The sequence below is a fragment of the Leopardus geoffroyi genome, chromosome E1, assembly GCF_018350155.1.
Source record: "Leopardus geoffroyi isolate Oge1 chromosome E1, O.geoffroyi_Oge1_pat1.0, whole genome shotgun sequence".
NCBI lineage: Eukaryota > Metazoa > Chordata > Mammalia > Carnivora > Felidae > Leopardus > Leopardus geoffroyi.
The window spans coordinates 28,084,854-28,100,023 of NC_059330.1; the positions used below are offsets into that span (position 1 = coordinate 28,084,854).

Below are 15,170 nucleotides of genomic sequence, written 5' to 3' on the forward strand. Positions count from 1 at the left end.
GTATGTCTTCTTTGGAGAAATATGTGTTCAGGTCTTCTGCCTATTTTTTAATTGGATTATTCAGTGTTTTTTGGTATTGAGTTGTATAAATTTTTTAATTTTCTTTATACTGCCCTAACCCAAAAGACATTTATTCTGCCCTGTAAGCAGTGAGTTGTATAAATTCTTTATATATTTTGGATAACTCCTTATTGGTTATATCATTCACAAGTATCTTTTCCCACTCAGTAGGCTGTCTTTTAGTTTCATTGGTTTCCTTTGCTGGGCAGAAGTTTTTTACTTTGATGTAGTTTCAATAATTTATTTTTGTTTTTGTTTCCCTTACCTCAAAATGAAGGACAGTAATTTTAAAGTAGAGAAAATGAGTGTTTAAAGCTGACTTAATGCAGTAAAAGATTATCTGGCACTTCCCAGCCCCAAATTCTCCAGAAAGAGTTCTTTTAAATATTCTTCCAATACAGACCTTCCCACCAGAAATATGACAGATACAATTGCAAGCTGAAACTGATAAAGAACTTCTATGAAAAGCAATGAAAAAAGGTACCTGTTCTGAAAAAGTCATCAGTTCCATAAGAAAATGGAGAAAGAAAAGGCTGTTTGGCTATTCCCACTGCAGTGGTATTTTTATTTGTCTACAAAGGAGAAATCTGTGCTCCATCTAGATTTCAATTAGCCACCAACTGGACGACACATTTTCTTCTAGCTCCTCTTCCCTTTAGTGCCACAATGGCTTCCCCATGTACTACCTCATGCCATGCATCTTAGAACAAGCTAAGCGGAATGTAAACTGATAATTACCTGAAATATAGGATTAACTGGCATCCCCAACATGCTGAATAATACCCTTTACAGACTACCAAGTGTTTAAACTCTAGTAACTGGGATATTTATTTATACCACCACTTTTTGGTTAGAGGTGCACCATCCAATTCTGCAGCCATTAGCTACACATACAGCTTTTAAAAATTAAATTAAAATCTGGGACCCCTGGATGGCTCAGTCAGTTAAGCATCTGACTCTTGATTTCGGCTCAGATCATGATCTCACAGTTTCTGGGTTCAAGCCCCACACCAGGCTCTATGGTTGATAGCTCAGAGCCTGTTGGGATTCTGTCTCCTTCTCAGTCTCTCCCCTTCCCCTGCTCATGCTCTCTCTGAAAAATAATAAACATTTTTTTTAAAAACACTCTTTAAAAAATTAAATTAAAATTAGACATTCAGTTCCTTAGTAGCACTAACCATTTTTCAAGTGCTCAATAGCTATGCAACTGCTATATTACACCGAGCATTTTCATCTTCGCAGAAAAGTACTATCAGACAGCACTGGTTTACAGAGTACAGGTATCTCCTGATTTTCAAAAGTTCCTGTTATGCCATTTCACTTTTATGAAAGACCTATATTAGTACCTGTTTTTGCTAACCAAAATAAATCCAAAGAGGATTCGCACTTTTATGGAAAAAAAAAAAAAAAAAGCAAAAAGCAAATACAGCATTCAGCATTTGTTTTGAAGTGAACCATTATAGAGGCAGAGAGCACCCAGACAGGGAGAGCAGCATCACCAAGCTCCTTCCCCTAGGAACAATACTCAGCATCTTAGCATCAAGCTGCCATAGCTTTGAACTGTGTCTGTAAGCATCTGTGCTTTATCTTGATTTACTTCGTGCACCAAATTAATCTGTCCTAAGGTATCAGAAAAGCCTAAGAAAAGTTACTTTTTTGGGGCACCTGGGTGGCTCAGTCCCTTCAGTGTCTGACTCTTGATTTCAGTTCAACTCATGATCTCATGGTCATTGAGACTGAGCCCCACATTGGGCTCTGTGCTGGGCCTGGAGCCTGCTTGGGATTTTCTCTCTCCCTCTTTATTTGTCCCTCTCCTGTTTGCACACGTGGGCTCTTTCTCTCTCTCTCAAAATAAATAAGTAAACTTAAAAAAAATAGTGAAAGTTAAAAAAAAACCAAACGTCTATATAAAGGTGTTTGGTTGGCTCAGTTGGTAGAGCATGCAACTCTTTTTTTTTCTTTTTTTTTTCAATATATGAAATTATTGTCAAAATGGTTTCCATACAACACCCAGTGCTCATCCCAAAAGGTGCCCTCCTCAATACCCATCACCCACCCTCCCCTCCCTCCCACCCCCCATCAACCCTCAGTTTGTTCTCAGTTTTTAAGAGTCTCTTATGCTTTGGCTTTCTCCCACTCTAACCTCTTTTTTTTTTTTTCCCTTCCCCTCCCCCATGGGTTTCTGTTAAGTTTCTCAGGATCCACATAAGAGTGAAAACATATGGTATCTGTCTTTCTCTGTATGGCTTATTTCACTTAGCATCACACTCTCCAGTTCCATCCACATTGCTACAAAGGGCCATATTTCGTTCTTTCTCATTGCCCTGTAGTACTCCATTGTGTATATAAATCACAATTTCTTTATCCATTCATCAGTTGATGGACATTTAGGCTCTTTCCATAGAGCATGCAACTCTTGATACAGGGGTTGTGAGTCTGAGCCCCACTTTTAAAACAAATCTTAGGGGCGCATGGGTGGCTCAATCGGTTAAGTGGCCAATTATAGCTCAGGTCATGATCTCACTGTTCGTGAGTTCAAGCCCCATGTAGGGATCTGTGCTGACAGCTCAGAGCCTGGAGCCTGTTTCAGATTCTGTGTCTCCCTCTGTCTCTGCTCCTCCCTCACTCATGCTCTGTCTCTCTCTCAAAAATAAACAAACATTAAAAACTAAATTTTAAAAAACCTTAAAAAAAAAAATGTCCATATACATATATAGAGAAAGGGTAAGTTTGGAAAAATATGTATACCAAACTCAACAATAATCATCTCTGGGTAATAGATAATTTACTTACTTTCTACTTAGAAAGTTTAAAACTTTTTATAGAAAACATATATAACTTAAAATTGTGGAATGTAGGGGTGCCTGGGGGGCTCAATCAGTTATGCATTCGACTCTTGATCCTGGCTCAGGTCATGATCTTGTGGTTTGTCAGTTTGAGGCCCACGTCAGGCTCCATGCTGACAGTGCACAGCCTGCTTGGTATTCCCTCTCTCCCTCTCTCTCTGCCCTTCCCCTGCTCATGCTCTTGCTCTCTCGCTCTCAAAAATAAAAATAAACTTTAAAAAAATTGTGAAATATATTTAAAAAATTTTTTTTAATGTTTTTGAGAGAGAGAGAGAGAGAGAGCAAGCACACACAAGGAAAGAGAGGGGCAGAAAGAGAGACAGAGGATCCGAGGTGGGCTCTGCACTAATGTGGGGCTCAAACTCACCAACCGCAAGATCATGATTTTCAAACACATGAACTGCAAGATCATGACCTGGGCTGAAGTCGGACGCTCAACCAACTAAGCCACCCAGGTGCCCCTTAAATTTTTTTGTGATGTTTATTTTTGAGAGAGAGAAAGAGAGCGTCCTGCGAGAGTGAGGAAGGGGCAGAGAGAAAGGGACATGGAGAATCTGAAGCAGGCTCTGTACCATCAGCACAAAGCCCGACTGGGGCTCAAACCCATGAACCTTGAGATCATGACCTGAGCCGAAGTCACTCAACCACCTGAGCCACCCAGGCGCCCAGTGAAATGTATTTATTGTCAAAGGTCACACATGATTCTATACATAGAAACTTGGAAATTAAAAATCAAGCAAAGAAGAATTTATAAAGTAAGAGGGGAGGGGCGCCTGGGTGGCGCAGTCGGTTAAGCGTCCGACTTCAGCCAGGTCGCGATCTCGCGGTCCGTGAGTTCGAGCCCCGCATCGGGCTCTGGGCTGATGGCTCAGAGCCTGGAGCCTGTTTCCGATTCTGTGTCTCCCTCTCTCTCTGCCCCTCCCCCGTTCATGCTCTGTCTCTCTCTGTCCCAAAAAAAATAAATGTTGAAAAAAAAAAAAATTAAAAAAAAAAAAAAGAGGGGAAAGTATGTCCTCAGCCCTACAAAATCCTACTTCTAGAAGTAGTCATTATGACCATTTTGATCCTTTCAGATCTTTTTGTCTATGTAAATATAAATGCACATATATAATTTTTATTTTTCTCAAAAGTGGGATCACATAAAATATATTATAACGTGACTTGAATGTTTTCACTTAATCATATATCTGGATATATCTTGTTCTGTGCTAGTATGTCTACATTTACATTACTCTACTACATTACATTATATATTTACATTACTCTTCTTAAGCACTGCATAGTATTCCACTGTTTAGATTAGTTATTTAATCAGAAAATCAAAAATATTTCTGTTAAAAAAACAAAAATAAAAAACCCTAAGGAACTATGCAACCCAATAGTCTTGAGTGCCCCCTACTGCGCGCTCTTCACTGATATTAACAGAATGATAAATTACAAATTAATGACAATAATTCAAACACAGGACACTATGCTTTTTGGTATATGGCAAAAAAAATAAATAAAAACTCCAAAAAAAAAAGATGTTTTGAAATGATTTCATCAAGGAGTTCTTTATCTACTTGCATCATGGATATGTGCTAAAGACTCTCTAATTAGGGTAAGTACAAAAAAATTAAGCAGTTTACTCTTTTCCCATCTCCCTCCTGGACAAGTGTGTGTATTTGTGTGAGAAAGTGGCATGGGGTTGCAGAAGTGGAAAGTGATGGCAAATAGTCAAAAAAAAAAAAAAAGATTGTTACCTCACTCCTTTTTATGTCTTCACTTCTGAACTTATGTTTGTCTAACCTCATATTTGAAATCTAAAAGAGTTAGCTCCATCTCCAATCATCCAGGTTATTCACACTACGTAAATTTTCTATTGGTCTGGGTCTGTGATTATACAACACGTACTAATAAAAAGGCCCAGAGTAAAAGAAAACTGGGGATGTTAAAAGAACTTACCTGAAAAACATCAAGCATATTTATTTAAAAATATTTTTTTTAGGGGTGCCTGGGTGGCTTGGTCAGTTAAATGTCCAACTGCGGGCTCAGGTCATGATCTCACAGTTTGTGAGCTCAAGCCCCACGTCAGGCTCTGTGCTGACAGCCCGGAGCCTGGAGCCTGCTTCAGATTCTGTGTCTCCCTCTCTCAGCCCCTCCCCCACTCATGCTCTGTCTCTCAGAAAAACATTTTTTTATATGTTTATTTTTTTGAGAGAGAGAGAGAAGACGGGGGGGGGGGGGGCGGACAGAGGATTCGAAGAAGGCTCTGCACTGACAGCAGCAAGCCTGATGCAGGACTCGAACTCATGAACCATGAGATTCTGACCTGAACTGAAGTTGGACATTCAACTGACTCAGCCACTCAGCTGCCTCCCAAAAAATCAAGTATATTTAGACAAGAAAAACCCAACATTGCAATTACCAAAGGTAGTATTTCTTTATCAAACAAGTCCATTTTAAAACATGGCATCTTCAAGACAGTATGGTACTGGCACAAAAACAGGCACTCAGATCAATGGAACAGAATAGAGAACCCAGAAATTGACCCACAAACGTATGGCCAACTAATCTTTGACAAAGCAGGAAAGAATATCCAATGGAATAAAGATAGTCTCTTCAGCAAGCGGTGCTGGGAAAACTGGACAGCGACATGCAGAAAAATGAACCTGGAACACTTTCTTACACCATACACAAAAATAAACTGAAAATGGGTGAAAGATCTAAATGTAAGATAGGAAGCCATCAAAATCCTAGAGGAGAAGGCAGGCAAAAACCTTTTGACCTCAGCTGCAGCAACTTTACTCAACACGTCTCTAGAGGCAAGGGACACAAAAGCAAAAATGAACTCTTGGGACCTCATCAAAATAAAAAGCTTCTGCACAGTGAAGGAAACAATCAGCAAAACTAAAAGGCAATTGATGGAATGGGAGAAGATATTTGCAAATGACTTATCAGATAAAGGGTTAGTATCCAAAATCTAGAAAGAACTTATCAAACTCAACACCCAAAAAACAAATAATCCAGTGAAGAAATGGGCAAAAGACATGAATACACACTTCTCCAAAGATGACATCCAGATGGCCAACCAACACATGAAAAAATGCTCCACATCACTCACCATCAGGGGAATACAAATCAAAACCACAATGAGATACCACCTCACACCTGTCAGAATGGCTAACATTAACCACTCAGGCAACAACAGATGTTGGCAAGGATGTGGAGAAAAAGGATCTCTTTTGCATTGTTGGTAGCAATGCAAGCTGGTGCAGCCACTCTGGAAAACAGTATGGAGGTTCCTCAAAAAACTAAAATAGAACTACCCTATGGACCCAGCAATTGCACTACTAGGCATTTATCCATGGGATACAGGTGTGGTGTTTTGAAGGGACACATGCACCCCCATGTTTATAGCAGCACCATCGACAATAGCCAAAGGATGGAAAGAGCCCAAATGTCCATCGATGGACGAATGGATAAAGAAGATGTGGTATATATATACAATGGATTATTACTCGGCAAACAAAAAGAATGAAAGCTTGTCATTTGCAACTACGGGGATGGAACTGGAGGGTATTATGTTAAGTGAAATTAGTTAGAGAAAGACAAATATATGACTTCATTCATATAAGGACTTTAAGAGACAAAACAGATGAACACAAGGGAAGGGAAGCAAAAATAATATAAAAACAGGAGGGGGACAAAACCGTAAGAGACTCTTAAATATGGAGAACAAACAGAGGGTTACTGGAGGGATTGTGGGGGGGTGGGTTGGCTAAATGGGTAAGGGGCATTAAGGGATCTATTCCTGAAATCATCATAGCACTATATGCTAACTAACTTGGATGTAAATTTAAAAAATAAAACAAAAATAAATAAAAAATAAATAAATAAAAATAAAATACAGCATCTTGATTATGCTTATTATTCTCTAGGAAAACTGATAGAAACATTTATGTCTAGAATTAATTTTTTCCAGAAATCAAACCAAAACTACATTCAAAACTGTGTCTGCATTATTTGCTTTTAGTCAAATTCTATTTTGCTATTTCTAGACATTACTATGTTACACAATCTTGACTTCATTATAAAGTTCTCTTGGGGGCGCCTGGGTGGCGCAGTCGGTTAAGCGTCCAACTTCAGCCAGGTCACGATCTCGCGGTCCGTGAGTTCGAGCCCCGTGTTGGGCTCTGGGCTGATGGCTCAGAGCCTGGAGCCTGCTTCCGATTCTGTGTCTCCCTCTCTCTCTGACCCTCCCCCGTTCATGCTCTGTCTCTCTCTGTCTCAAAAATAAATAAAAACATTAAAAAAATTAAAAAAAAATAAATAAAGTTCTCTTGACTAATAATACTTACAGCTAATCTGTGGTTATTTGCAAGGCTGATCATTTGCTGGGCTAGACCATTTAGTAATCGACTACGAAGGGAGAGGTCATCTAGGTCATGACGAAAAGGAAAAGCAATACCATCCACTATCACTAATCGAACCTAAATGTGGAAGAGATAAGGATATTAGGTTTGGTGTTAAAATTTTAAAAATGACATCCAAAAAGCATAGTTCATTGCAGGAAAAAAATTCTTCTATTTCTATTTTTAACTCTCCAAAAGCTTTATTTTGGAGAATTATAAATCTATTCACCCAATGCTTTCTGCATTAATCATCGAAAGTTAAAATGTACTCTGGTATGATAATTTATCAACTTGGGGCACCTGGGCAGCTCAGTCAGTTAAGTATCCAACTGGATTTTAGCTCAGGTCATAATCTCAAGCGTGGAGCCTGCTTAAGATTGAGTTCAGAGTCCTGGGTCTCACTGCCCCTACCCCATGCTCATGCTCTCATGTGCATGCTCTCTCTCTTTCAAAAATAAATAAACTTTAAAAACAAAAGATAATTTATCAATTTAAAAAGGTAATTCAACAAATGAAAAAGAAACAATTTTCTTATACTTTGCCACTATAACACAATCGTTACAGAGGCATTTTACACTGATAAAAAGCACTTCTAAAGTCTTAGTAAAACAAATTCTTCGATTCAATGTCATTTTACCTTCAAGATTTTTTGGTTAAAAAAAATAATCAAATATTAAATTATTATACCTTCTTCAAAACCTAATTCTTAGCATACTTTCTCCCCTTAATTTTAAACATACTATAAGGCAGTTAATCATTACAGAATCTGTTATAATATAGAATTCAGCATGAGACAGGTTTGTGTTGAAGTTCTAATCAAGAAGGTTCACTTATAGATGATAAATATTTTCATCATGACAGTTACAATATAGTCCAAGATCTAAAATCCAAGAACAAACAGAATTTGCGAACTAATCCAAATATAAACAAGTTTTAAAAACCTGTAAGATTATATATTTTTCTATATAATAAGGATTACACTAAAGAAGAGAATTTGATAAAGCCATGTGTAAGGAAGCCATTTTTATCTTTTATTTAGAGTATTCATTCTTTCATTCAGCAAATATTTATTGATACCTACTATATGTTAGTCACTGTTCCAGGCAGTGGGGAACAAGAGACAAGGTCCCTGTTCTCTTGGAGTTTATGGTCTAGTGGAGTAAAGGACAATTAACATGCAAGCAAATACATGAATAATTTCTGATAATACTAGGAGTTATGAAGAAACTACACTGGGTGAAATGATGATGAATAAGTAGGTGATAAAGTAGAGGGAAGTTAACTCAGACCAGATGTGAGAGAAGGCATCAATGAAACAGGAGGCAACAGAACTGAGTCCTGGATAAGAACCTCCAGGAGGGAAAGACAGCCCACATATAAAGACATACACACATACCTTTGTGTATGGTGACAGATGGTAACTAGACATATTGTGGGGATTATTTCATAATGTGTAAAAATACCAAAATACTATAATGTACACCTGTAACTAACAGGATATTTTACATTAATTATACTTCAATTTAAAAAATATGCCTTTGTTGTTTCACTTTCATCACACTTGTTAACATAAGCAAAAATATCAATCAGCATTCATGTTAAAATAGTACTTGTTCACCACGAGGTTAGCAACTTCTTTTGAACTGGACAGCAATCAAATGCTAATTGGTAGTGTGATTTTGCCAAACAATTCCATAGGTTAGATAAGGATACATAAGTTTAGCAAAATTAAAATAACGAAAAACCTCATATGTTGGTGGTAAGAATGTAAAATGGTTCAGCAACTATGAAGAAACAGTTCAGTGGTTCCTCAAAAAATTAAACACAGTATTACCACATGACCCAGCAATTTCATTTGTAGGTATATGCCCCAAAAAACTGAAAACTGGTACCCCCCCCAAAAAAAAAGTATGGATATACATGTTCATAGCAGCACAATTTACAATAATCAAAAGGTAGAAACTGCCCAAATGTCCACCAACAGATAAAAGGATAAACAGACTGTGGTGTATACATACGACAGAATATTACTCCAACATGAAAAGGAATGAAGTACAGATACATGCTACAAAGCAGATGAACTTTGAACCTATTATGCTAAGTGAAAAAGCCAGACCAAAAAGATCATGTATCATATGATTCCATTTTATATGCAATATCCAAAATAGGTAAATCGATAGAGACAGAACACAGATTGGTGGTTGCCAGGGTCTTTGCAGGGGGAGAGGAAAGGGAGCAACTCTTTAATGAGTTTCCTTTTAGGGTAATAAAAATGTTTTGGAACTAGATACAAGTAGTGGTTGACAACATTGTGAATGTCCTAACTGCACTGAATTGTTCACTTTTATTATTTTTATTTATTTATTTTTATTTTATTTATTTATTTTTTTTAACATTTATTTATTTTTGAGACAGAGAGAGACAGAGCATGAACAAGGGAGGGGCAGAGAGAGAGGGAGACACAGAATCTGAAACAGGCTCCAGGCTCTGAGCTGTCAGCACAGAGCCCGACGCGGGGCTCGAACTCACGGAGTGCGAGATCATGACCTGAGCCGAAGTTGGCCGCTTAACCGACTGAGTCACCCAGGCGCCCCGATTTATTTATTTTTAGAAAGAGAGAAAGAGCAGGGGAGAGAGGCAGAAGGAGAGAGAAAAAGAATCCCAAGCAGGCTCCATGCTCAGCACGGAGCCCAATGCGAGGTTCGATCACACAACTCTGGGATCATGACCTGAAGCCAAAATCAAGAGTTGGATGCTCAACCAACTGAGCCACCCAGGTGCCCCTGAATTGTTCACTTTTAAATGGTGAATTTTATTATGTGAAATTAATCTCCATAAAAAAATCAAATCAATGAAAGCTTTCTGTAAGACTTAGTTAGCTACAGATTTACAATAAAGAGTACCATTTGGGGGAACCTGCCTGGCTGAGTTGGAAGAGCATGCAACTCCTGATCTCCAGATTATGAGTTTGAGCCCCCCACTGGGTGTAGAGATTACTTAAATAAATAAAACTAAAAAAAAAAAAAAAAGAGTATTCTACATTTTATTATTATTTATAAATGGTGTACTATACATCCTTTATATCAGCAACTTTATAATAAACATGTATGCATATATGTGCATACATTTTCTTTCCTGGAAAGCCAGTCACTAAACATTTACCAGCATACCAATGGAGAGGTAAAAATGAGATTTTACACACACACACACACACACACACACACACACACACACACGCATGTTTGTGTGTATTTATTCATTTACTCATTCATTCATTGGTTCTCAAAGGCCAGAAAGTGATAGGATAACATATACAAATTGCTGAAAGAAAAAATACTGCCAACCAAGAACTGTGAATTTGGCGAAAGTATTCTTCAAAAATGAAGCAGAAATTAAGATATTCCCAGATAAACAGAATTCATTGCTAGATCTATTCTACAAGAAATACTATACAGAGTCCTTCTGGCTGAAAATGAAAGAACACCAGACAGAAACTCAAATCCATATAGAAATAATATAAAAAAATAATTATAACTCTATGTTGACAGGCACACAATGTATAAAGAAGCAATTTGTGACAATGACAACATAAAGGGGGGGTAAATGGAGCTATACAGCAGCAAGATTTTTATATACTGTTGCAACTAATCTGGCATTAATTTAAACTAGACTGCTATGAATTAGGATGTTAATTATAATCCCCAGAGCAACTAAGAAAATAACTAAAAAATACATGATAAAAAAATGAGAAGGGAATCAACACGGTACACTGGAAAATATCTAACAAAAAAGAAGACAGTAATGGAGAATTTGAGAAATAAAATAGAAATGTTCCTCAACTCACAATGGGGTTACATCCCAATAAACCTATACCAAGTTGAAAATACTGTTAAGCCAAAAATGCATTTAATACACTTAACTTGCTGAACATCATAGCTTAGTCTAGCCTACCTTAAATGTGCTCAGAACACTTATATTAGCCTACAGTTGGCCAAAATTATCTAACACAAAGCTTATTTTACAGTAAAGCACTGAATATCTCATAATTTACTAAATACTACATTGAAATTGAAAAACAGAATGGTAATATGGGTACAGAATGGTTGTAAGTGTATTGGTTGTTTACCCTTGTGATTGCATGCTGACTGAAAACTGTGGCTCACTGCCACTATCCAGCAACACAAGAGGGTATTGGACCAAGTATCACCAGCCCAGAAAAGATCAAAATTTGATGTAGTTTTTACTGAATGTGTACCACTTCTGTACCATTGTAAAAGAAAAAAAATTTTAAGTTGAACCACCCTAAGTCAGAGACTTAGGCACAGATTGGCAGATGGATTTTTAAAAAAATGATCTAACTACAGACTTTCTACAAAAGACTCACTTTAGATTCAAAAATACATATAAGTTAAAAGTGGAAGGATAGAAAAAGATATTGCCTGCAAACAGTAACCAAAAGAGAGCCATAGCAGCTATATTAATATCAGACAAAAGAGACTTTAAGAGAAAACTTGTTACAAGAGACAAAGAAGAAGAATGATAAATAATAATTTACATAAAATAATTGTATAATAATAAAAGAGTCAATTCATCAAGAAGATATAGCAATTATATACTGTGATGGCAACTGCAGAACCCTCTCCTCAGCTGCTCCCCAGCATCCTGACTTGCCTACCACCTGCCTGCTTACCAATAAAGAAAAACTGACCTACTTTTTTAAAGAAAGAAACAATCATCAATACATATACACAATAGGGCTAACAACAGAACCTTAAAATATCTAAAGCAAAAACTGACAAAACTAAAGAAAGAAATGAGACAATTCTACAATAACAATTGGAGATTTCAACACCCTACATTCAGAGATGGAGAGAACTGGACAAAAGATAAACAAGGAAAGAAAAAACCTAACAACACTAGAAGCCAACTAAAATGAACATATAAATATATATAAAATGTTCCAAACAGCATAATGAATACACATTCTTCTAAAATGCACATGGAACATTCTCCTGGATAGACCTGGATGTTGGGTCACAAAATAAGTCTCAATAAATACAGAAAGATGGAATCACATAAAGTTACCTTCTCTAACCAGAATGGAATGGAATTAGAAACCAGCATCAGGGGTGCCTGGGTGGCTCAGTCAACTAGTGCCTGACTTCGGCTCAAGTCATGATCTCACAGCTCATTGGGTTCAAGCCCCACATCGGGCTCTGTGCTGACAGCTCAGAGCCTGGAGCCTGCTTCTGAGTCTGTGTGTGTGTGTGTGTCTGCCTCTCCCCCGCTCATGCTCTGTCTCCCTCTCTCTCAAAAATAAATAAACATTAAAAAACAATTAAAAAAAAAAAAGAAACCAACATCAGAAAGAAATTTGGAAAATTCACAGATATGTGGAAATTAAACAACACACTCTTTTTTTTTTTAAGTAATCTCTACGGGCGCCTGGGTGGCTCAGTCAGTTAAGCATCCAACTCTTGATTTCAGCTCAGGTCATGATCTCACATTTGCCAGGTGGAGCCCTGCATTGGACTCTGTGCTGACAGTGCAGAGCCTGCTTGAGATTCTTGCTCTCCCTCTCTCTCTGCTTCTCTACCGCTTGCGTGTGTGCTCGCTCTCTCTCTCAAAATAAATAAAAATGAAAAATAAATAAGTAATCTCTACATCCAACATGGGGCTCAAACTCATGACCCCAAGGTTAAAAGTCACATGCTCCACCAACTGAGCCAGCCAGGGGGCCCCTATTTCCCCTTTTTGTATCTTCTATTACGTGTTGCATGGCATTAACTGGTCTGATGTATATTTATAGATCAACCTGTATTTCAGGCATGCTACCCCCAAATTTGGCACCTTGGCATATTGAATATCTTAAGTTGAAGTTTGAGAAAACAGAAGCAGGAAGCAGAAGCAGGAAGGTCAAACAGAAGCAGGAAGGTCACTTTGACCTCCTACTCTCTCCCTTCTTCCCTGAAAGGAGATAAATCTCCTGTATGAAAGGTATCAGAAGAAAAGGAGATGCCCTTATCACCAGAGACAGGGTATTTAGGGCTGAGAAGGCATATAAACAAACCTTGTTAAACTAATTTTTTTTTAAATTTTTTTTTTTCAACGTTTATTTATTTTTGGGACAGAGAGAGACAGAGCATGAACGGGGGAGGGGCAGAGAGAGAGGGAGACACAGAATCGGAAACAGGCTCCAGGCTCTGAGTCATCAGCCCAGAGCCTGACGCGGGGCTCGAACTCCCGGACCGCGAGATCGTGACCTGGCTGAAGTCGGACGCTTAACCGACTGCGCCACCCAGGCGCCCCTAAACTAATTTTTTTAATGTTTATTTCATTTCTGAGAGAGAGAGAGAGAGAGAGAGAGAGAGAACGTGAGTGGGGGAAGGGTGTGTGGGGGGAACAGAGGATCTGAAGGGGGCTCTGCACTGACAACAGTGAGCCTGATGTGGGACTCAAACTCATGAACCTTGAGATCATGACCTGAGCTAAAGTCAGATGCTCAACAGACTGAACCACCCAGGTGCCCCTGTTAAACTAATTCTTATTTTCAAAATTATTTCTTCACAAATTACCACCTCTAGCCCAGATCCCTTCATCAATTCTTCACATATTTACATGTTTTTGCCTAAAAGGTATAAAAGTTTCTTGTTCTGGTCATTTCTTTGGGTTGTCTTGTAGAAGGCTGCCATGTACACATAAAAATTCAGTAAAATTTGTATGCTTTTCTCCTGTTATGCTGCCTTTGTCGTTTTTTTTCAGATCCATCCATGGACTTTCAGAGGGTTGAAGAAAACTTCTTCCTCCCCTACTTAGAAAAGTAAATTTTCATGATCATCGATTTGGCAATAGATTCTTATACATGACACCAAAAACCTAACAACAACTAATAAATAATTGAACTTCACCAAAATTTAACACTTTTGTGTATCAAAGAGCACTATCAAGGGACACCTGGGTGGCTCAGTCAGTTGAGTGTCCGACTCTTGATTTCTCTCTGGTCACAATCTCAAGGTACGCAGGACTGAGCCCTGTGTCAGGCTCCGTGCTGACAGTGTGGAGTCTGCTTGGGATTCTCTCTCTCCCTCTCTCTCTCTGTCACCCCCCGCCCCTGCTGTCTCTCTCCCTCAAAAAAATAAAAATAAACTTAAAAAAAAAAAAAGGCATTATCAAGAAAGTGAAAAGAAAATTCACAGAATGGAGAAAGGATATTTACAGGAAAGATAAACGGGCCCTTAGAAGAATAGGCAGGAAATCTAATAGATTATGAAAATGTCTATTTTGGTGAAAGTTCCACATGAACTGAGAAGAACATGTATTCTGCTGTTGTTGAAGTAGTCTACGGATATCCACTATATTCAATTGACTGATGGTGTTATTGAGTTCATCTATGTCTTTACTGGTTTTCCGTCCATTTCTAGGAGGTGCTGAAGTCTCCAAATATAATAGTGAAGTCATCTATTTCTCCTTGCACTTCTATCAGTTTTTGCCTCATGTAGTTTGATGTTCTGTTGTCAGACACATACATGTTAGAAACTGTTATGTCTTTCTGGGGAACTGACCGTTTTATCATTATGTAATGTCCCTCTGTATCCCTGATAACTTTCCTTGGTTTGACGTCTGTTCTCTAAAATAAATACAGCTACTCTTGCTTTCTTTTGATTAGTGTTGGCATGATAGATCTTTCTCTGATCATTTACTTTTAATCTACAAGTATCTTTATATCTAACATGTTTTTTTTAAGATTTTATTTTTTTTAAGTAATCTCTACACCCAACATGGGGCTCAAACGCACAACCACAAGATCAAAAGTCACAAGCTCCAGTGACTGAGCCAGCAAGGCAATCCTAAAGTGGGCTTCTTGTAGTCA

General features: G+C 38.0%; 1 protein-coding gene across 1 annotated transcript in view; it reads right to left on the bottom strand.

Annotated features, from left to right (window-relative positions):
* Positions 1-15,170, bottom strand: part of RAD51C (RAD51 paralog C) — a 37,755-nt gene that overhangs the window by 14,863 nt on the left and 7,722 nt on the right. Inside the window, exon 5 of the mRNA XM_045488232.1 lies at positions 7,247-7,378. Coding sequence (XP_045344188.1) covers positions 7,247-7,378 — 132 coding nt within the window. The remainder of the gene's footprint in view (positions 1-7,246; positions 7,379-15,170) is intronic.